Source organism: Chionomys nivalis, chromosome X (genome assembly GCF_950005125.1).
Source record: "Chionomys nivalis chromosome X, mChiNiv1.1, whole genome shotgun sequence".
Classification (NCBI taxonomy): Eukaryota; Metazoa; Chordata; class Mammalia; order Rodentia; family Cricetidae; genus Chionomys; species Chionomys nivalis.
Window position 1 is genome coordinate 22,027,180 of NC_080112.1, and position 24,072 is coordinate 22,051,251.

General features: G+C 41.8%; 1 protein-coding gene across 1 annotated transcript; it reads right to left on the reverse strand.

Annotated features, from left to right (window-relative positions):
* Positions 1-552: 552 nt before the first annotated feature.
* LOC130867548 (protein FAM104A-like) lies at positions 553-17,236 on the reverse strand. Its single transcript, XM_057759594.1, has 2 exons — positions 17,096-17,236; positions 553-786 (listed from the first exon to the last, which is right to left on the reverse strand). The coding sequence occupies exons 1-2, from the start codon at positions 17,234-17,236 to the stop codon at positions 553-555; spliced, it is 375 nt and encodes a 124-aa protein (XP_057615577.1).
* Between the last annotated feature and the right edge of the window lie 6,836 nt (positions 17,237-24,072).

The window sequence follows — 24,072 nt, forward strand, 5'->3', positions numbered from 1 at the left end:
AGACCCAGGCTTCACGTTCACAACTGCAGAGGTTGACATTTGCGCCATTATAGGTAGAAAATCTCCCTTCTGAGGAGCTGCCCTGCCATTCATTTCAGAATGAGAACAAGCCCCACTCTCCCTCTAATCAATGCTCATTACCGCTTTGGTGTTGGCTTATTTGCTGCTGTTGTTTGTTCTTTCATGTTTTAATGAAGTACATACTCTTTTATGGGTCACTTAGCTTCTCATAAGGAGGGGTCACATTGTACAAGGACATTTAACCTGGAGACCATAAATGAGTGACTTGGACCCAACCTGAATGGGACAAACAAGCCATTCAGTATCAGGAGAAATCCTCATGCTGCTATTTGAACATGAATTGGACACCAGACTTGACAGAAAACATATCAAACTGTCACGAATGACCCTCTGAAATCACAGTGGTGGAGCAAAACAGCAAAAGAGTACAAATGCCCATTGACTCTTACTGAAAATACAGACAAGAGCCAAGACTGCTTTCTGGGAACGCCATTGCTTTTTATAAAGAAGGGAGGAGGAGCACCCAGGTCATCACAATGGTAATTGTCCTCTCTGCTGTAGGCTATAGAAATGGGCTTCCTTCAAGTTCTGGTTAATGTTGGAATAAGGACCTTGGCCTTGGCACAGTGCATAGTCCTCGTGTGAGAACTCGTGGACATTGGAGTAAAGTTCAGCAATGCACCGGTTTACGCTGCTTTCTGGTACACTTCCTCGTACTGGATCATTGATGCTGCTGTGGTTTCTTTCATTATCACTGCTTGATGACTGGAAGGAGAAAGACAGAAAAAGGATGGCTGTTATAATACTGTAATCATTTCCTGTTCAGCTTGAAGAATACTGGCATCATGCTCTACAAAAGTCTCCACAATCTATGAAGTGCAAACACTTGGGTAGCTCCTTCCCTCCTGAGAGCAACAACTATCACTAAACCTGGGGTTAAGGGCACCCATTTGACAGAAGAGGAAAAAGATTTGTTACAAATCCAAAGCCAAGTCTTTGGGAATGTCATGGAGAGGGTTCAAACACAGGTTTACTGCCTCCAAATCCTTTCACGTTTCCTCTGACCTTGTGGCACCATGCATTTTAATTACCTGAATCAGGCAAGTAAGCTCCCAACAGCCAGGATAAAGCAGCAATCAACGCTGCAGGATGTGATAGGAATGAGTAAAATGTAATGCAAGCACAAGTCACAGTGTGGCAAAGAAATGACGGGGAAAGCTCTACTTACACATATATTCACATGTGCACGTGTGTATACATACCAATAAGAGGATCTTTCCATACATATCCTCGAGAGTGGACATATCGGCACACCTTTTAACAATAGGAGCAAAATTACACATGTAGTTTGAAATGATTTTAATATTTGTTAATGACAACGGTAGGCCATCAGTCAGCATTTCTGATGATTAACACAGATTGGTCCCCAATGGTGTGTTTTGTATAGTTTGCATATGGTGAGTTTGTTCTTAATATTGTCTTTCTTGAAGTAGCTGTACTCTGTAATATTGGTGTTATCATGTGGGATCCCACCCAAAGAACCATATTCTGGGGTTCTGTAGACTTGGGATACAACTCAGTGGTATAGAGCTTTTCTTACATGCATGAGACCTTGGGTAGATCTTCTTGGGTATAGGAACACACATTTTGCACACACTCATGAAGTTCTTGCCTCTAATCTTAAGAGTATCAAAGGTGGAGGAGATTATCACAATGACCTTATGTGATCAGTAATGTTGAACACTATTGGTATCGTAGTCTTATAAGGGCATCTTTCCCGATGATAGCTGTAATAATGACAGAAACCAAGATGTGCCATCATTCTCTGGTCATGTGGAACAGCTCAGCCCACCACATCACCTACAGGTATCCAATGAGTATTTATGCAATGAGATTCATGCACTCAAAGACTGTACATGAGAGACACAGAAGTCAGATGCATCTGTGTGTGAGTAACTATATCAAATAGTTACCAATGAATTCAAGGGCTATGCTTGTGAAACAGGTCAAGAGGAATCTAAAGAAAGTATGCCCCTTATAAGACCTCTAATGTAAATATTTAGATGTAGCAATTTTACTATATGGTTTGTTTATAAACACGCAAACCCAGGCAATGTATCGCATTGGATAAAAACACCCAGTACACACTCTGGTTTTTCTGAGGTAGATTTCCTTTCTTGATTGTTTCATGTGTTTTTTTTAATGGCAAGCAGGGGAATCATCACAAATGGAAACATTTTGCTTTTCACTCTGTGTCAGGAAGATGATTGTATCATACAAAGACTGGATATATTACATTGAGGGGCCCTGGGTATATGGTGACAACAATGGAGAGCTTGCCAGGCACACAAAATGCACTGTGTTTGAGCCTAGTTCAGCATTACATGTGCTGAGCAGTACTCCTGTAGAGCCAGGTGGACTGTGGAGGATTATAATGCTAAGGTTATGATCATCTTCAGCAACATGGGCAAGTTGTGGATTACCTGAGTTACCTGGGACCCTGCCTGTGAGAACTCACAGGAAACCTCTCAGTTTCTAATTTCTAGCTGGCTTATAAAATTTTTACATCAGTTGTATAGTGGCATCACTGTTACAGTAATATTAATTATACAACTTGAGCAAAATGGATATTAACAACCAGAAACCAGTAAAGTGTTTTTATAAGGGAAGTAACTGCACGGGCGCATGAGCACACACCTGTAATACAAGCACCCGAGAGGCAGAAGAAGGAGGATCTAGAGGACAGTCTGGACTCCATATGAGCTCCAGGACAGCCCCAGCTATCTATCATGAAGCTGCCAAAACAAAAACCCAGAAAGATGGACATGCAAACAGACAAGAACAAAGAAACAATGAAAAAAAAGAATGCAGAAGAAAATTCAACTAATCTAAATGATATGTCATCTAATAATAGCCTTCAGACAATATCAGTTTTGCTTTTCCTAAAAAAAAAAACCCGATATTCTTGATTCTTATGGGATGACTATATTTCCCAAGTCCTTTGAAAACCTTAAAATGTGGGTAATAAATGTCAACATTACGTGTTGTTTGGAAAAATACTCATATTGTCTTAGTTGCACAGTTTCAGAGGTCAGTCACACTCAAGACCACCATGGGGCTACATGGCAGCAGGAAGGTAGACATGGTGCTGGAACAAGTTCTGAGAGCTTAACATACAACTAGGAGTGAGGGAGGGAGAAAGGGAGGGAGGGAAGAATGGAAGGAGGGAGGGACAGAGACAGACAGAGAGATAGGATGGACATGTCATGGGGCTTGAAACCACAAAGCCCACAGACATAGTGACATTCCTCCTAATACTTCCCAAGTATATTTAGGAATGAAGTTTGGGCATGTAAATGTACGAGCCCATTGGAGCTATTCTTACTCAAACCACCACATACTTGTACAGCTTGAGATAGGAAGCCATTGTTTCTACTTTTGTGATATCTTCACTTTCCATCTAATCTACACCAAGTGATTCACAGGCAAAACCAAAATTCACTTTGTCAGTAACTGAAAAACAGAGTGCTACTATGATGCAATGAAAATCTATTATGAGATTCAGTTCCTCTTGTCTTCAAAACAAATATTAGAGAAATAAACTGCAATGCTAGAAAAGAGACCTTGGGAAGAGTGCTCTTATGATACAAAGTGGCAAAGACAGCCTACCCTCAGCTCCCTAGGCAGGTCTTCCACCATCCACAATGGCTATTCATCGAATCAACTGTCCTCCCACTTACAAAGCCTGGACTTTGTAACGTTCTTGCTATGAGAATGGCCTTGAGGAAATTTTTTGGTTTGGAAATGTTTATAATGCAGGACCACTGGGGAATTTGTCTATTGTGTGATCAGTTTGCCCTTTTGGCAGCCCAAAATGACATTCTTAGCAGAGATATTTACACCTTCCTATAATTCAGTTTCAGAGTGAGTTAATTTCTCAGAACATAGTAGACCTGAAATATTTCAAGATCTCCAAAATTTAATTGACACATGAATGACCATTAGCATGTTCTGACTACTTCCAGAAAAGTATTTTTAGAATGCCCACCCATGTATGAAGAACAATCCATTATGGAAAAAAAGTAGAATTTTTTGGCACAAGGGTGGCTCATATCTTTAGTCCCAGCACATGGAAATGAGAGGGACTTGCATCTCTGTGAGTCTGATGTCAACCTGGTCTACACACTGAGATCCAGGATAAGCAGGGCTACACAGTGAAACCCTGCCTTGAAACATACAAACAAGAGAATAAAAGAGATGGATTGATTTATGTGTCCCTGAGTGTAGTTTATGTGCACCAGCAGTACTTAGGTGCTTGTGAAGGTTACAACAGGGGGATTAATGCTCTTCAGCTGGAGTTACAGTTGGAGAAAAATACCTCAATGTGGATGTCCAAATTCTAAGATAGAAGCTACTCGTCCCAACTGCTGACCTGTCTCTCCAGCCACACAAATCCCTCCCTTGTTTCTCTGCACTCTCAACGTACTTGAGCACTTGCCGTGGGCACTCCCCTACAGGTCCATGCACTCCATAAAATAAAAGGATATTGCAGAAGAATCTGGGGAAGAAGATCTCACCATTTAACGTTTCCAAAGTTTCTAAACAATGATATGGCCTAGACGTATGGGTAAAGGCAAGGTTAGAAAACCTTAATAAAATCTGCATGTTTCCTTCAGAGTCAAAGAAGCAGTGTGGTCAGCAGAGATCTTGTACAGTTCTGTTTGAGGACAGGACAGAGAATTGCTTGTGCAGGTTTCTTATTTATCAGTTACCTCAGAAGCCTGTTCAACTGGACTGCACTTGAAAGAGAATGCTGGGTAGACACAGGCCTTTGCAATGCCCAATCTATCCAAACACATGCTTGTGGATTTACTACTGGAACAGGAATCTCATCTTGTCCTTAGAGGCCCCTGAGCTGGAACTGACTTGAAAGTCTCTTTCATGAGGTCTATACTTCATGGGGATGAGCTTCCAAAAGAGGGAAGCAGCCAGCAGACCTACCCAGCCATGATGCCTGTGAATCACGACAACCAGCATGGTATGATAACCCTAAGGGTTCTAAGTGGCACATGCACTGTTGGTGACCTATGGATTCTCAATATTCAGTCCTGCTCAGGAGGAGGGAAATCATATCTGATACAGGACACCTAGGGATAGATATAGTATAGGAATCTCCAGAAGCAGTAACTGCCTCTTTAATAAAACATCATAATCCCTAATTACACTGAAAATATCTAGCCTTATACCTAGCCAGAAGTGCAGTCCTCATGCAGCATCATGGAAACGTCTTCTTCCAACAGAGACCACTGAAGAAAGCCACAACTAATGAAAATGCAGCACCGTGGAGCCCAGTCCCAACAGACACAAAGAAGAGAGTGGAGGAGGGAAAGATTGCTTGAACCAGAGGATCATGAGGTTTCTTGTGAGCCAGTGTCTCCTGGGAATGTCAGAAGCTACACCCATGGTCTCACCAATGTGATGGGCTAAGAGTGAACTGAAGAACAACCACCACAGACATGCCAAGGTGGCCAGAAAATGCCCAGCACACCTCAGTGCTACAAAAAAGAAAAATGAAAACAAACCTAAAGGCAACAAAGGGACACTGATAGTTGGAGAAAAAGCCCACATTGTACAAAGGAGTTAAGAATGAGGTACATGGGCCTCTACTCATTTCATTTCTGTTGCTGTGATAAAACACCCTGACCAAAAGCTACTCAGGAATAAAATTTTGCTTTGGTTTGATCCAGGGTTTCCTCACCTATTGTGGGAAATCAATGCAGGAACTTGATCAACATCTCACCTACAGTCAAGAACACAGAGAGAATAAACACAGATATCCTTGCTTGATCTCTTGCTGGCTTTCTTCTTCACATATACATTCTAGATGCCTAGCACAGGGAGTGACACCACTCACAATGGGTTGGGGCTTACTGCATTCACTAACAATTAAGATAACCCCACAGACATACCCCAACCTGATTTAAATCATTCCTCAACAAGACTATTTTAATGTCAATGAATTGAACTGGAAACAAATTATACTGAGTAAGGTTACCCACCTCTAAAATGACAAACATCACAAATTTTCACTCCCAGGTGGGTCCTGGCTTTGACTATTTTGCTTTGTGTGCTTATCTTGGAGTCCATTTGGGACCCAAGAAACTAGAAACAGGCCCTCAAGTTGGGAGAAGATTGCACAAAGGACAGAAAAGAGCAGAATACTGGTAACACCAAAGTGGAGAACAGAAATCATAGAGTCAGAATGGCTCAAACTGCTTGTGGAATAATGGGAATGGGAAAAGGAGGGGTTGGTGTAAGAGTTAATCAAAATGAAGTATGCAGAAAGAAATTACACGAGGACCAATGACCCTAGACCCCGAGTACAATATATTGTAAGAGGAGGATTGGAAGACATGATATGAGAGATTGTGAGGGGCAGACTGTGGGTAGAAAGGTGAAGTGAGAATAGGGGAAGGGAGTGGAGAGGGCAGGATGTGGACAGCTAAGGAAAACTCAGGGTATATGAAGAAGTTTTGTAAAATGTACTAGGTGATAAATGAGGTGCCACAAGGACATGTGCTCGACTCTAGCTCATAGCATACATGCAATTTTTAATGATTCATTTATCCTATGTACATGGGTGTTTTGCCTGCACATTAGTCTGTGTTATTCTATATTCATTGCAGTTTTTTCTCCATGTATGTCTGTGGGAACAGACAGCATAAAGGAAGACTTTGGAAATTTGGGTATTACAGTACTCAAGCATCTTGCCTTGCCCAGAATTGGAATAAGAAATCTGCCATAAACAGGATGCTCCTGAATGCATAAGCATTGTCGGAGCATAAAATAGTAAGTAGAAAGTAGTAGTGGGCTTTCCAGCTACTGGCTTTCTTTATTTACCCCATCCCATCTTGCCCCCAAGCACTCCTTTCCACCTGCGGTGTCCTTGGATCCCCCAACTCAGCCTGCTTCAGAGCTGAGGATCTGGGGAGCCAGTGGTGAGTGCTCCTACAACTGAGGCTTCTTTGTTCAACACCATCCTGCCTGCTCTTAAGACCTCCCTTTGGTTTGTGAGGTCCTTGGATCCTAGCAAGAGGCCCTGTTCCTGTACTGAGGAGATCCATCCTGTGTGGTGAGTGAGTAGCCTTCCAGCTGGCCAGCCATGGGGAACGGGGTCCAGGCCCCTTCCAATTCCCTAAACTTTTCTGGTCAACCAGCAGGAGCGGCTTGTGGCTAATGGCTTTCTTTATTTACCCCATCCCGTCTTGCCCCCAAGCACTCCTTTTCATCGGTGGGGACCTTAGATACACAAGAACAGCCCACTTCAGGGCCAAAGGTATCTGAGAGCCAGCTTCAGTGCTGAGGGGACCTAAGAGAGGGCACACCAAGAAAAACTCCCAAGTACACAGTCAGCCACAGCAAAGATTGGACCAGGATGCCAAGACTCTCCTTGCCACATTTGAAGGAATAGATGGGCAGGCAACAATGCAAGAATTCCTCCAACAGCCTGAAAATCAACATGATAACACGAGAATCCAGCGAACATGCAACAGGAAGACTTGAATACCCTAACAAAGAAGAATTAGAAGAGATTAACCTTAAACATAACCATTTGAAAATGATGGAGTCCCTTAAACAGGAAGTGAAAAACTCCCTTATAGAAATGGAAGATAAGACAAACTGTAGTATGGAGTGGCGGGGCTGCATCCTGCCACCCGGTTAGCTTTACCCAAAATAATTACACGGAAATTGTATTCTTTTAAACACTGCTTGGCCCATTAGTTCTAGCGTCTTATTGGCTAATTCTTACATCTTGCTTTAACACATATTTAATAATCTGTGTAGCCTCACGAGGTGTGGCTTACCAGGAAAGATCTTAACCTGCGTCTGTGTTGGGTCAAAGAATCATGGCAACTGCCTGACTTGGCTTCTTTCTACCAGCATTCTGTTCTGTTTACTCTGCGTACCTAATTTTCTGTCCTATTAAAGGGCCAATGCAGTTTCTTTATTTAACCAATGAAATCAACTCAAAACAGAAGACTCCCACATCAACAAAGACAAATTTAGGAAAAAGGAATAAATCCCTCAAACATACCCCCCACCAAAAAAACCAAGAAAAATCAATCAAACAGGAAAGGAAACAGTTTAAGACTTGAAGACTGAAATGGAACTAATAAAAAAAAAACAAACCCAAAAACTGAGGGCTAGCTGGAAATGAAAAATCTGGATTAAAAAAAAAAGGAACTTCAGAGAAAAGTATAACCAACAGAATACAAGAGATAGAGGTAAGAATCTCACGTGCTGAAGATACTATAGGGGAAACAGAAGCATTCATCAAAGAAAACAGCAAATCCAACAATTCCTTAACACAAAACATCCAGGAACTCTGCGACACCATAAAAAGACCAAACCTAAGAATAATAGGTGTAGAAGATGGAGAAGAATTTCAGTTCAAAGGCCCCATGATTTGGACGGACACATGGGGCAAAGGGGAAATGGGATGAGAAACATGAGAAGGGGAGGATGGGAGGAGCTCGGGGGATTGGGATGCTTGGGATATAGGAAGGGAGGATACGGGAGCAGCGAAGTATATATCCTATCTAAGGGAGCCATCTTAGGGTTGGCAAGAGACTTGACTCTAGAGGGGTTCACAGGTGTCCAGGGAGATGTCCCCAGCTGGTACCTTGGGCAACTGAGGAGAGGGAACCTGAAATGACCCTGTCCTATACTGATGAATGTCTTACCTATCACCTTAGAACCTTCATCTGGCGATGGATCGAGGTAGAGACAGAGACTCAGTTTGGAGCAACGGTCTGAGCTCTTAAGGTCCAAATGAGGAGCAGAAGGAGGGAGAACATGAGCAAGGAAATCAGGACCACGAGGGATGCACCCACCCACTGTGACAGTGGAACTGATTTATTGTGAGCCCACCAAGGCCAGCTGGTCTGGGACTGAATAAGCATGGGTTGATTCTGGACTCTCTGAGCATGGCGGACAATGAAGGCAGATGAGAAGCCAAGGACAATGGCACTAGGTTTCGATCCTAATACATGAACTGGCTTTGTGGGAGCTTAGCCTGTTTAGACGCTCACCTTCCTGGACGTAGATAGAAGACCTTCGTCTTCCCGCAGGGCAGAGAATTTGGACTGCTCTTCAGTATCGAGAGGGAGGGGGAATGGTGTGGGGGGAGGAAAAGAGGAGTGGGGATAGGGGGAGGGGAGTGGGGGGAGGGGGCAATATGTGGGAGGAGGGGAGGGAAACGGGAAACGGGGAGCAGGTGGAAATTTTAATTAAAAAGAATAAAAAGGAAAAAAAAAAGACCAAACCTAAGAATAATAGGGGTAAAAGATGGAGAGGAATTCCAGTTCAAAGGCCCAGTGATTTGGATGGACACAAGATCAACTCAAAAAAAAAAAATCAGTAGCCCTCCTATACACAAAGGAAAAAAAAAGCAGAGGAAAATCAGAGAAACATCACCTATCAAATAACATAGCCACAAACAGCATAAAGTATCTTTGGTTAACACTAACCAAGGAAGTTCAAGATCTCTTTGACAAGAACGTTAAGATGAAGAAAGAAATTGGAGAGGATACCAGAAAATGAAAGTATCTCCCACGGTCTTGGATTGGTATGATCAACATAATAAAAATGGCAATTCTACCAAAGTCATTCTATAGATTCAATGCAATCCCCAACAAAATTCTTCACAGAACTTGAGAATACAATAATCAACTTTATATGGAAACACAACAAACCCAGGATAGCCAAAACAATCCCATACAATAAAGGAACTTCAGCAGGCATTTTCATCCATGACTTCAAACTTTATTACAGAGCTATAGTATGGAAAACAGCTTGGTATTGGCATAAAAACAGAGACGTTGATCAATAAAATTGAATTGAAGAACCGGATATTAATCTACAAACCCATGAACACCTGATTTTTGACAAGGGAGCTAAAATTATACAATGGAAGAAAGAAAGCAACTTTAACATATGGTGCTGGCATAACTGGATGTCAATCTGTAGAAGAATGAAAATAGATCCATATCTATGACTATGCGCAAAACTTAAATCCAAATGGATTAAAGAAATAAATACTGATGGAGGAGGGTCATCTGTCTATCTGTTGCTTTCATTGGTTAATTAATAAAAAAACTGCTTCGCCTGATAGGTCAGAACATAGGTGGGTAGAGTAGACAGAACAGAATGTTGGGAAGAAGGGAAGTGAGTCACATACAATGAAGCTCTAGCCCAAGATGGATGTAGGCTAGAATCTTTCCCGGTAAGCCACCACCTCGTGTGCTACACAGATTATTAGAAGTGGGTTAATCAAGATGTGAGAGTTAGCCATTAAGAGGCTGGAACTAATGGGCCAGGCAGTGTTTAAAAGAATACAGTTTCCATGTAATTATTTTGGGTGTAAAGCTAGCCGGTTGGCGGAATGCAGCCCGCTGCTCCTTCTACGGAGTGGGTGCCCAACGTGGTATTCAACGTGGTAACTAAATCCACTTGAAAACCTGAGAGGGCTTTTTAAAAAAGGGAGAGAGTTTTTAACACAGCTTTTTGCTGTTTGTGGGTGGCTTGCCGCAAAGAAATTTTCCTGACTCAGCAGCAGGAAAAAATGGCTGTTTTAAAATGCTGGCTTTCTGGGCTGTGCTGCCATCGTGATCTCTGTCTGGCTCCTGCAGGGGACAGAGCTTTTGAATGGAGCATTTAGAGTAAAGTGCTACGATTTGTTTGATGGCAACTAGCCTCGCTGTGTGCCTGAAAAGGGAGCACTATGCGCAGCACAGAGGCACAAGTGACTCAGAGGCACAAGCAGCTTCGCCATGTTAGCTGTGCCATGCACATGGTTCAGAGGCATGAGTGGAGAAGCTCCGCCATGCTGAACTGAGCTGATCATAGGCAGGAAATATCATAATTTCCATAATAACAGCTCAGTTAAGGTTTAGACTGGGCAGGACACAGATGGTACCATATTTCCTCTACATGGTGCAACTTAAGTTGTTAAGTAGTGCTTAACGTTTTAAGAAATGCTCCTGGATAATAAAGAATTACAGATTCACAGTAGGACAGGTTCAGACATAAAAGATCTTTAAATGGTCATAATGTTAAACATACGTAGGCTTGGGAGAGTAGAGAAAGAATATAGAGAATAAAATTAATGTGGAGACAAAATACAGATAGTTATAGATTAAAACAAATAAAGAAAAATAAGCCACATAAAAATGGAAAATTCACAGAGGGTCTGGATTATGTATTTTATTGTGTTTTCTTTAAAATATTTGACTGTGAAGGAGCTCAGTTAAAAAAAAAACATTTCATTAAATGGGCTGCTAAACTGAACTTGCATATATGTTCTAAAGGTATCATGACTTCCAAATTTGAGTCTAAGGATATGATGCTTTGGAGAGGGTCTTCTTTTGTTTTCACAGAGAATGAGACTCTGTGGACTGTTTCTATCCCAATATGGTATGATAGACCACGCCCTCCTGAAAGGTTGCTGTGAACACCCTCAAAAACTTACTTCACTCAACTGCCAACTGAGATGAATCTAGCGCACAGGTTATTTCATGAAAGACTGAATAAGAGTGCCCCCATACATCAGGAAGAAGTCTGGAGAGAAATAAATACACCCATATTTCCAAATAGTGTTTATAAATGGTCTTTTACATTTAAAAGGGGATATGATATAGAAATGAATAATTTGCATTGGTATGGATTTTAAGGTCAATTTTACTATATGTATTTCTGCTCTTGAATTAAGGTATTGTGATTGTGTAGTTCATTTAAAAATGTAGTATATAATTAGGAAATATAGGTTGTTAATGGATAATCACCAATAATAGTCAAGATTGTAGTCATATTAGTTAGGTTTTCTAGATATATAGAGATATATTTCAGTTAGATAGGCATTCTTCGTATCTTTCAAAGACTACAAAATATGGCATTTTAAATGTTTTAATAACTTAGGGCTGTTCATGACAATGAGACACGTCTTCTCCTGACAGCACCAATCTCCTTCAAGAAGAAGATGAGCATTGAAGAGCCTCCTTATAAAGTTGGTTAGCCATTTGGGCAAGAAACTGCTCTTTCTTGGACTGTTGCATAAACTAGACACAAAGAACCCACAGAGAGAGGACTGCTAAATTTGCCTAAAGGTGAGATGGTCTTTCAAGGTTTCTGATTCATAATAGAGTCTGCAAGACATTCTGCAGGACACAAAAGAAAGTGACTGAACTGTCTGAAATTTCCTGCTTCATGAAAATGTCTGCTGGATACTATGGGCCTATAGGCCGAAGATGGAGGCCCCAAAGGTACAAAAGAACTTTGGGTGACTGTCCAGGCAGCGAGATGTCTTTGTCATTTCTAGAGTTTGGAAGTTGCTTATTTCTTGTTTGCTTAGGTAGTATTATATCCTTCTGGTGTCTTTGATGGAGTTGAAGAATAGATAGATAGTTATAGTTATAGTATTTCTTAGTTATGATAAAAGATAAAATAGATATAAATATTGTAACTGAAATTCTTGCTTTATAACTGTTTTGTTATTTGTATATTTTCTATGTGAAGGTGAAAACCTTTCTTTTTTGTTTAAACGGAAGAAGGGGAAATGATGGAGGAGGGTCATCTGTCTATCTGTTGCTTTCATTGGCTAATTAATAAAGAAACTCCTTGGCCTGATAGGTCAGAACATAAGTGGGTGGGGTAGGCAGAACAGAATGCTGGGAAGAAGGGAAGTGAGGCAGATGTGAAGAAGCTCCAGCCCAAAATGGATGTAGGATAGAATCTTTCTGTTAAGCCACCACATCGTGGTGCTACGCAGATTATTGGAAATGGGTTAATCAAGATGTGAGAGTTAGACATTAAGAGGCTGGAACTAATGGGCCAGGAAGTGTTGAAAATAATACAGTTTCCGTGTAATTATTCCGGGTGTAAAGCTAGTTGGTTAGCGGGACGCAGCCCACTGCACCTTCTACACAATATAAATCCAAACACACTGAAACTGATAGAAGAGAAATCGGGAAGTAGTGTGCAATATATGGGCACTGGAGACCACTTCTAAAGTACAACCCCACTGGCACAGACATTAAGAGCAACAATTAATAAATGGGACCTCCTGAAACTGAGAAGTTTCTGTAATACAAAAGACACAGTCATTAGGACAAAAAGGCAACCTACTGAATGGGAAAAGATCTTCACCCACCCAACATCAGACAAAGGTGTGATCTCCAGAATACATAAATAAATAAAGAAACTAGACTTTGAAATTCTAAATAACCCAATTAAAATGAGGTACTGAACTGAACAGAGAATTCTCAACAAAAGAAGTTCAAATGGCCAAGAGATACTTAAGGTCATGATCAACTTAGCTATTAGGGAAATGCAAATCAAAACAAATTTGAGATACCATGTTACACCTGTTAGAGGGGCTAAAATCAAAAACACCAATGATAACCTTTGCTGGAGAGGATGTGGAGTAAGGGGAACACTGATCCTTTGCTGTTGGGAATGCAAACTTGTGCAACCACTTTGGAAATCAGTGTGGCAGGTTCTCTGTAAATTGGGAGTCATCCTAACTCAGGATTCAGGAATAACACTGTTGGAATATTCCCAAGAGATGCCCAATCATACTACAAAAGCATTTGTTCAACTATGTTTAGAGCAGCATTATTTGTAATAGCCAGAACCTGGAAACAACCTAGATGCTACTCAGTGGAAGAATGGATAAAGAAAGTGAGACACATATACACATTATTCACAGTAAAAAAAAACAAAAACAAAAACATGACATCTTGAATTTTGCATGTAAATGGATGGTAATAGAATACACGATCCTGAGTGAGATAATCCACACGCAAAAACACGAGCATGGTATGTACTCACACATTAGTGGATTCTAGCCATAAACAAAGGACATTGAGCCTGTAGTTTGCGATCCTAGAAAAGCAAATAATAAGGTGAACTCAATGGAAAACATGTATAGATCCTCCTGGAATGTGGAAGCAGACAAGATAACCAGGAAAAAGTTGGGATCATGTGGGTGGGGGTGGGGTGAGGGGAAGCAGAGAGAGGGAGAAAGAAGGGAGAAGGGGAGAGCTTGGGGGAGTGGGATGGTTGAGATAGAGGAAGGGCAGATATGAGAGCAGAGAAGAAGATATCTTAATTAAGGGAGCCATTTTAGGGTTGGAGGAGGCATGGCTCTAGAGCGGTTTCCAGGTGTCCACATGGATGTCCCCAGCTTGGTCCTTGGGCAGTAGAGGAGAGGGTGCCTGAACTGTGTTGTCACATAGTCACACTGAATATTACCATAGAACCTTTGTCTGGTGATGGATGAAAATAGAGACAGAAACCCACATCAGAGCATTGAACTGAACTCTCAAGGTCCAGTTGAAGAGAAGGATCATGAAGATGAACAAGGAAGTCTTGACAGCCAAGGGTTGACCCACCCACTGAAACAGTGTGCCTGATATAATGGGAGCTCACCAAAGCCAGATGGACTGGGACTGAAGGAGCATGTGATCAAAGCGGACCCTCTGAATGTATCTGACAATGGGGGCTGACTGAGAAGCCAATGAAAATGCACTGTGATTTTTCTCTACTGTATGTACTGGCTTTGGGGGATCCTAGTCTGTTTGGATATACACCTTCCTAGGCCTGGATGGAGGGAGGAGGGACTGAGACTTCCCACAGGGCAGGGTACCATGCCCTCTCTTAGGACTGGAGGTCGAGGCAGGAGGGTGAGTGGGGAAGAAAGAGGGAAATGGGAGGAAGCGGAAATTTTCAACGTTATTATTTATAAAGCAATAAATATAAAAAATAAAGTAGTAGTGGTGGTAACTATGTCTGTGTGAATGCATTAGATGCCTTGGAACTGGAGTTACAGGGCAGTGTGAGCTGCCATGTAGTACTGGGAATTGAACCCGGTCTCCTGGAAAATAAGACAGTGCTCTTAGTGACTGAGCCATCTCTTCAGACCCCATACATGCTTTTTTTTTTAAACAAGGATACTGCTTTGGGGTGAACAATGTTATTTCCTGAAGCCCTAGGCCATTGAGTAAAAATCTCAGCCCTGCACACAAATTTCCTCTCTATTGTCCGGAAGGCCTCAGAGGTGATCAAACTGTAAAGGCAATTGCCACTGCTATTGGTTGCCCAACAGAACAAGCCAATAGGTGACTTTTGTTACAGGTTGTAGGGAAGTCAGTCTTGAACTCACCTGGAAAGTCTCCCAGCTGGCTAATGTTCACAGTACCCAGAACGGGTTATTATGGCTGTCATGAAGGAAAGGGTGTAAATGATCTTATCCATTGCTGGACACGGAACAATACAATACTGGCTTGCAAGGCATGATGAGCCCACTCGTGTAATGACTGCAGTTCTGTTCCTGCACCTAACCAGTTTTGGTCCTGATTGAATCTGAAGCCTGTTCCACATGAATCAGGGTATGCCTGGTGCTACAAACAGTCAAAACATGATACTTCCTTCAAAGTACTGAGGGAGAATTTACTGTTGTTCTGCTAAATGATCATGTTGTTAAACTGCCTTTTAAATATGCATGTTTGATTGCCTAGGTCTGCACTGCTCGCAACACTGGTTTAAGAAGCTTCTAGTTGCAATGAGTAATCATCAATGCAGAGATAAGTTATGTTTGGAAGGGCTGCTCTTGAGCAACCACAGACAGGACATCTACATCCACGAGGTGCCGGGAGAGATTGCAGGTGAGGGTGAGGAAGAAACATCATACTGTGCAGGTGAAGATGATCAATAAATTTCAAAGAATACAAAAGAGTACTAAAAAGAGATCTCCCTTTCTGGGCTGTCAGGCTGACAGGTAAACCAACCACCATAGCCCACAAACTGCAAACACCAGAAAGAAATATAACAGGTTATCAAACATTCCAGTAGATAGCTTCCCTTACCCTGCCTACAACGCTGGTATCACAAAGAGCTATAGTCCTGAGTTGGGCACGTGAAGGGTGCACATAAGCCTAACCTAAGTAGGTGTGAGGCCCATAATGCACTTTTCTCGTTTGTGTGTCTGCTGTTCTCTTGGAACGTGAGCATCAGGTCCCATGTGATCGTTAGCAGAGTAAAGGCTTGGGACCTGCACTAGTAATCCAGATGCTCTCCTTGAGTCTCCATTTCTTGTTTCACTCACTCATCAGGAGAAAACTGTGAAGCCGTTGTTCTCTATCAGAAAGACAGACATGTACAGAAGCTTTTGTCTTTTGTTTGCATTACCGTATCTCATACCTTAGAATCAGGGAGCAGATTTACATGCAGACTTCTAAAGATGCCAACCTTGGAAACAAAGGCAGTGTTCACATTTAGGTGACCATATGCAGCAGAATCTTCAATGGGTCAAGAACTCTACTTGCTTGACTCAGGTAGATCTAGGTGCATTTTTTCCAAAACCCACCTGTGTCTGTTCCAGAGGAATGGCATGCGTTGACAAGCCTTTCATCTCTTGCTTGAGAAAGGTAAAAGTCAGCCATACTTACTCATTGCGTGATAAGAGCTGCCCAGAAAACCTTTACAATGCTCCCTCCTCACTTATGCTTCCATTCAAACCATGCTGGGTTACCCCTTACTGGTTGTTAACGTTAAGACTGTGGAAGTTGAAATGCCAGCTCTTTGGCATAAGCATCCCTAAAGCTCTCCCACATCCCTTCACACAACCCCACTTTGGTTTTTGTTTTTTCAGGGAGAAAGCAAGAAGAGCATTGAAGCTAGTAGCTCAACACTTTGTTCTTCAAGTTTATGTCTTTCCTAACCATAGAAGGTGGGATTTTATTCTCCCTCCCTATTTGCAAGGTGAGGGAATTTCTGGAACCCCATCCTCCTGTTTGGGCTTGGGAAAACATCTCTGTGGGTCCCGTCTCTGTCCTGCTGTACAGTAAGGCTATACTTATGAAAATACTTAAAATCCTGCTCTGCCTCAAAAGCATTTCAGCCACGAAGACTTTTATGAGTGTGTCTGGAGGGTTCTTTTGCCAACGAGGAGATGGAAATGAATGCCACAGAGTGGGCAATGAGTCAAATGGAGAAGCTGTGTGGCCATCGCTTCTACCTCTATAGCGTGAGGGTCCTGGAAGGCCTGGTCCTTCTTATTCCTCTTTGATTGAGGGTCATCATGGTTGTCCTCCTTGTTGTCATTTCTTCTCCTTTTGCTGAAAATAGTTTTCAGAGGGAGAGGAAAACCTGTCGTCATTCAGGATTGATCTTTTGGGTGCTTAACTTTCAGCCCTGTGCCAATACCCAAATCTGCAGCCTTGTCTAGGATTAGAACAGTCAGAGCTGCTCTGATGGATTCAGAGTCTGCAGGTAGATGGCACTAGGCAGTGGAGCAAACAAGTCAAACAGGAATCCTAGGAATCCTAGATGTGCCTGAAACCCAAGTTCAAGTTCCCTAAATCAGAATCTTAATTTGAAGCACTGCTTGGGACCAAAAACATAAAGAATTTTATGGTCAAACATTCGAAATCTACCTGTCCAGGTTCATTTTCTTCATCCTCTGATATAATTGCTCCAAGTTAGATGATTTTAAGCCCTGCCATAGGGCAAATCAAGATATGTGAGCCTTCTTTGCCTGTCTACTCTTGTGTCCTTTCTGCCTGTGGCTGGGAACAGACATGTTCTGTGTACTGTCAGATCATTCCTGTTGATATACCAACAAGTATGAAGTCACTGTAGCTAGTTGACTTGACTGCCACCATGACACTCTGGCTCATGACTTCCCTGAAACTGTCTAAAAGTGCTTTCATGCTTCATTTACTTATATCTTCCCCCAATGCCTTCTTTCCACAAATAGTTTGTGATATTTGACACTATTATTCTTGAATAATCTTTATATGTCATTATAGAGATATTCTTGATCACTTACTATATTAAAGATAGTTGGTAGGGTTTTAGAAATATATTTGTCTGAGTTTACTTATTTTTCCGTAGATTTAATCCTTATTTAGTGTCTGAGATAATTCTTGATGGTCAGATATCATACTTAGTTTAAAGACTTATCAATTAAATTGCCTACAAAAATGAAGCTGAATATAGCAAGCATAGGGTATACCCAGACAAAGAAGTGTTAACACACATCACTGTCTGGATCTATTTCTGGTGAATTTTCCAAATGTTTCCTAACTTATCTCCTTAGAATAAGTTAAAGTGGGAAATTAACGGCATCAGAGGCAATGCTGAAGATATTGCATTTGATAGTTAATGTAAAGATTTTCTTTCACGGAGAAATGCTCTGAAAGTGAAAAAAATAATGAAATATTGCATGTCTAAATCAAATAATATCATCATGATACAGATGCTATATGATTAAAATTATTCAAGAGATTCATATACTATGTTATTTTGTAAAAAGAAAAATACTTAGCCTGTGTGTGACCTTCCTCAGGTATTTGAGCAAAGCAGACCCACTTTACATAGTTTTAGCCACATGTCGAAAATGAAAGAATTTTGCAATCTGTTAAATTCTCCAAGCATAAGCTTTCCTGTGAGTAATCATGTCCTCAAACCCAAGAATATAATCCTAAATTAGTGTATTGTTCAATATATTTTAAAAAATTGAAATTACAGTTATTCATATCTCTGTGTGCAGATACATGGTATGGTTTATGTGTGGTGGCTGGAAGGAAATTCATTGTAGCTTTTTCTTTCCTGATTCCACATGGAATCTGATTGAAAACACATCATTCGGCTCAGTGTCAATGGCCTTTAGCGACTTTTATCATTCAATAATTTCATATGTGTATAGAATTTGTTCTGATAAATCCCATCATGAAATTTCTGTTCTTCCTCTCCTGTCATTTTTCCCTCCCAACTACCCGCACTTTTTAATGTCCTCCTAAGACCATGTAATGGTGTTTGTTTGTGCAGGGCTTTAAGAATGTCTATTAGCACATGGGCCACTTCTCAGGAGCCAAATCCCTTACAAAGCTGGGTTCTTCCCCAATATCCATCACTTGTTAAGAGGTCCTCAGCTAGCCTTGTAAATTCACGAACTGCTTCCTAATCCATGCCAAGCATTTTCCTGCCTTGATCTTGTGTTTGTGTTGTGCATGTGGGCACAGTTGCCTTGGAATTCATGTGGGCAACAATGCTGTCATGTCCCGCAAATACAATTTCCTGACAAACATCCACCACTCCTAACTTTTACAATTGTTCCTTCCATTCTTCCCTGATGGTCCCTGAGACTTGGAATGGACAGCTTCATGCTTTAGATAACCCACTCTGTGGCCTTGGGGGCCTCCAAGTCTCTTATTCTCTTCATGTTGACAATAGAGGTTCTACTGTTAATTGCCATCTAATTCAAAAGGTGGCTTTCTTGTGACTGTTGAGAGAAGAACTAATGTATAGATATAAAGAAATGTGAAAGGGAAGTTTAAAATAGTTTCCATTAAACAGAATAATAGTACTAAATTCTCTTTAATGCTTAATAATCCAGAGACTCTTGGCTGCCAACACTTTTGCTGGAGACTTATTCCTCAAGGATTTAAAGCCCAGTGTCTGTGGGACATTTGAGCCTTAAAATCCTTGATTTCCAGCAGCGAAGTGGAACAGAAGTAGGGAGCACTCCCAAGTTTTACATTTCTTCCTTAGAATGCTCAGGTCCTTGAGCCTAACATCCAGGCTCTAGGGTCTACAGTGTTGTGGTCCTTGGTCCCTGACAGGGGCTATTGTGACAAGTGCAATACCTAGAATGCCAAGACCTTTGACCCTTTCAGAGTGCTCAAACACTTCCAGGGAGGAAGATCCCACCATTTTCCATCCCTGGCTCCTCACACCCTTCTCTATTTCTTCAGCACCAGTGCTCAGCCTCCTCTGCCTTTCTGTTGTTCCTTGTTGCATCCTCTCCTCCTGCTCCCCATCATTTCTGCCTCAGCCTGTGTGGCCCAAGAGCTCTTCCACTGCCCCTTGCTGTCCCTGGTGCTTCACCAAGGGCTGCTGCCTCTGCAGGGACAGCAGGTGCTGCTCTATGCTGTCTCGGGTGCCATCTCGTCTTCAAGCTACCAGCTTATCCTAGGGTGTCATAAAAAAACAAAACCCCAGACCCCAAACTGGCAAGAACAGGCCACAAGGGACATTCTTCTAATGGACCTGACATTACAACAGCAGAGGGCAAGTTGACTCAGAAAGAGAAGCAAGCTGCCAGCTCATACAGCAGGAATGGGGGTGCAGCAAATATCTCTGCAGCAGTGACTTCACAACCCTTCCTACTAATGAAATGTTGCGAACTGCACCAATGGCAGCCATCACGCTGCGCCACCAGGGCAAGTGTTGCCTTTGACCTGGGTGAAATGGCTGTAGAGCCTTCTACGGTGTATATCCAGGGCTGCAATGCCAAAATGCAAACCCTGACATAAACCTCTAAAAGTTATTTGCAAACACCCTGGCAGGTAGAGCTCCTTCTGGAACTGGAGCTGGAATCCATATGTTCTTGCATTGCAGTCTGCTCAAGGCATCTGTGCACTGTTCCAAGTCACCAGGGTACAACCAAGGCATTTTGTTTGGATTCTGAATGGGAACTGCATAAGGCTGACAGGCACAAGCAGACAGATGGCCTGTGATGGATGTGAGGATTGTTGGGCTGTTTCGATTTGTTACCCTCTATCTAAACAACTCTGTTTCAAGTCTGAGTGTCTGCCAGCCAGGCATGCTGGAAGTTCCCCACAAGGAAGTGCAGGGCACCTTCAACTTCTGCTTCAGGGTCTTCTGTATTCCACTCGACCCTGCCCTGCCCCCACATTTGCCCTTTAGTCTGCAGTGTCTTGGAATACCAGGCTTCCCTGTTTCTGTGCTGAGGAGTGTAATCCAGACTGGTGAGTGAGTGCCATCTCCAGGACAGACTGTCCTGGAAGGGAGCACAGCTCTCCATAGCTCCTGCTGCAGAGGCTTCTTTGTTACACAGGACCCTGCCTCCCCCAAGTCTGCCCTATTGTCTGCAAGGTCCTTGGCCCAGAAACTCTTCCTGCTCCTGTACTAAGGCTATCCATCCAGAGGGGTGAGTGTCTGCCTGCCAGGAAGGGCAAAGGACCCCTCCAGTGAGTGCAGGACACCTTCAGCTTCCTCTGCAGGGTCTTCTGTGTTCCACATAAACCTGCCCTCCCCCCACATTCGCCCTTTTGTCTGCAGGGTCCTTGAACTACCAGTTTCTGTGCTGAGGATTTAAATCCAGGCAAAAACAGCTCCTGCTCCTGCACTGAGGAGATCCACCCAGAGAGTCAGTTATAGCAAAGATTGGACCAAGACACCAAGACTCTACTGGTTCCATTTGAAGGAAGATATGGGCAGATGCCAATGCAAGAATTCCTCCAACAACCTGAAAGGCCACATGACAACACCAGAATCCAGGATCCCAAAACAAGAAGAATTGAACACCCTACTCCAGAAGAAATAGAATAAATTGACATTAAATGGAACATTAAGAAAATAATAGAGGACCTTAAATAGGAGTACCATATGACAATATTAAATCAAGACCAGGTAAAAGTTTAAATAGACCTGTAAGTCGTGAGGAAGTAGAAGCTGTCATCAGAAACCTCCCTACCAAAAAAAGCCCTGGACCAGATGATTTCAATGCAGAATTCTACCAGAACTTCCAAGATGAGCTAATACCTATACACCTCAATGTTTTTCACAAAATAGAAATAGAAGAGTCATTGCCAAACTCCTTTTATGAAGCTACAGTCACCCTGATACCAAAACCACACAAAGACTTAACCACAAAAGAGAATTACAGACCAATCTCACTCATGAAAATCGATGCAAAAATTCTCAATAAAATACTGGCAAACCGAATCCAAGAACACATACAAAAATTATACATTATGATGAAGTAGTCTTCATCCTAGAGAGGCAGGGATGGTTCAACATGCGAAAATCTATCAATGTAATCCACCATATAAATAAACTGAAAGAAAAAAACATATGATCATTTCATTACATGCTGAAAAAGCATTTGACAAAATTCAACACCGCTTTATGATAAAGGTCTTGGAGAGATTAGGGATACAAGGTTCATTCCTAAATATAATAAAAGCAATATACAGCAAGCTGACAGCTAAAATTAAATTAAATGGTGAGAAACCCAAAGCCATCCCACTAAAATCAGGAACAAGACAAGGATGTCCACTCTCTCCATACCTCTTCATATAGTGTTTGAAGTTCCGGCAATAGCAATAAGGAGATCAAGGAGATACGAATTGCAAAGGAAGAAGTCAAATTTTCGTTATTTGCTGATGATTTGATAGTGTAGGTAAGCGACCTCCAAAACTCTACCAAAGAATTCCTACAGCTGATAAACACCTTTAGTAATGTGGCAGGACACAAGATCAACTCCAAAAAAATCAGTTGCCTTCCTATACACTAAGGATAAGGAAGCAGAGAGGGAAATCAGAGAAACATGACCTTTCACAATAGACACAAATAGCATAAAATATCTTGGGGGAACTCTATCCAAGGAAGTGAAAGATCTATTTGACAAGAACTTTAAGTCTTTGAAGAAAGAAATTGAAGAGGATAGCAAAAAATGGAAGGATCTCCCTTGCTCTTGGATTGGGAGGATTAACATAGTAAAAATGGCAATTCTACCAAAAGCAATCTATAGACTCAATGTAATCCCCATCAAAATTCTTCACCGACCTTGAGAAAACAATCATCAACTTTATATAGAAAAATAAAAAACCCAGGATAGCCAAAATAATCTTATACAATAAAGGAACTTCTGGAGGCATTACCATCCCTGACTTCAAACTCTATTACAGAGCTAGCTTGAGAGTAACACTGAGCATATTTTTAAACTGTTTTGTTAGGTATGAGAGGTGTAGACAGAAACCTTTTTTTCCCAATGAGCCATCTGTCTCTTTACCTTTCTTCTGAAACAGTTTATCATTCCTCATTTTGATCTTTTCCTGGTCTTTCTGCTCTTTCAAAGAATTTCAATTTTTTATATATTTTCAAAATCAGAACTAAAAACATACTAGATGCAAGTGAAACACTTGAAAATGTGATGTTTGGAAGGTTACCAAAAGCGATTATTACATGGCATGCTCGTGAGACTTGGGAAGGTGACTGGAACTTCATCGCCTATCAGGCAGAGACTCACAATCAGAAAAGGGCTATAACAGACTTGTAACCACACTTTGGGGTGACATCTGTTCGAGCCCAGCCTCAATGGGGTTCACACTCACACGTTCCAGGGTAGGGGTGTGTAGATTAGAAAATTTTGGTAGGAGGAACAGATATGAACAGAAAGACATAGGATAGATCCCGGAAGGATATCCAGTGAATACTGAGTAAGCCCATGTTTATTTTCCATATGCTTATATACCCCAATCCAAAAAGGGGGAAGAAGGCAAAAGCCTGCTTTAACATAACACTAAGGACAAACAGAACAATTACTTGCTTCAGTACTTGAAACGCCAAGCGACTATAGTATAGTTAAGTTAAGTATTCTGTTGTTTAGACAGTGCACTAACAACCATACCTTAGTGGGCAACCACTCCCTGGGCCAAACCTCCTGTCACATCCTTGCAGAAGCAGGAATAGGCTTGAATTCTCTGCTTTTTTGTCAAAGTGAAGTAGATCCATGTCTAGGGCTATCTTACAGCCAAAACACCAAGTATCCACACCCTAGGTCAGGGTATCTTGTTTGTAGCCACTCCTTAATTCAGACTTCCTGTCAATAACTTTGAAAGAGCAAGAGTAGGCCTACACTCTCTGACCTTCAGTCAAATGGGGCAGACCCACTTCTGTGGACACCCTACACAGACTGGCTCCTTGTGTCTCCTCTGATAGAACATGACTTAGTCAAAAAGAAAAAGTGCCAGAATCTCCATGGTTGTATTACCTAGAATTTCAAAACATAATTAACCTCCCAGATCAATGACCTGTGGCTCTGCATCTGCATATTTTCCTTTTGGTTCATGCTATTATGTTGCTCAAACCCAATAAAGAGAAGAGCTTATGATCTAAGCTCTTAGAAATTCTTGATTCTGGCTGCTTTGTACTTCCATTGAGGACCACTGTTGAAGCACTGTT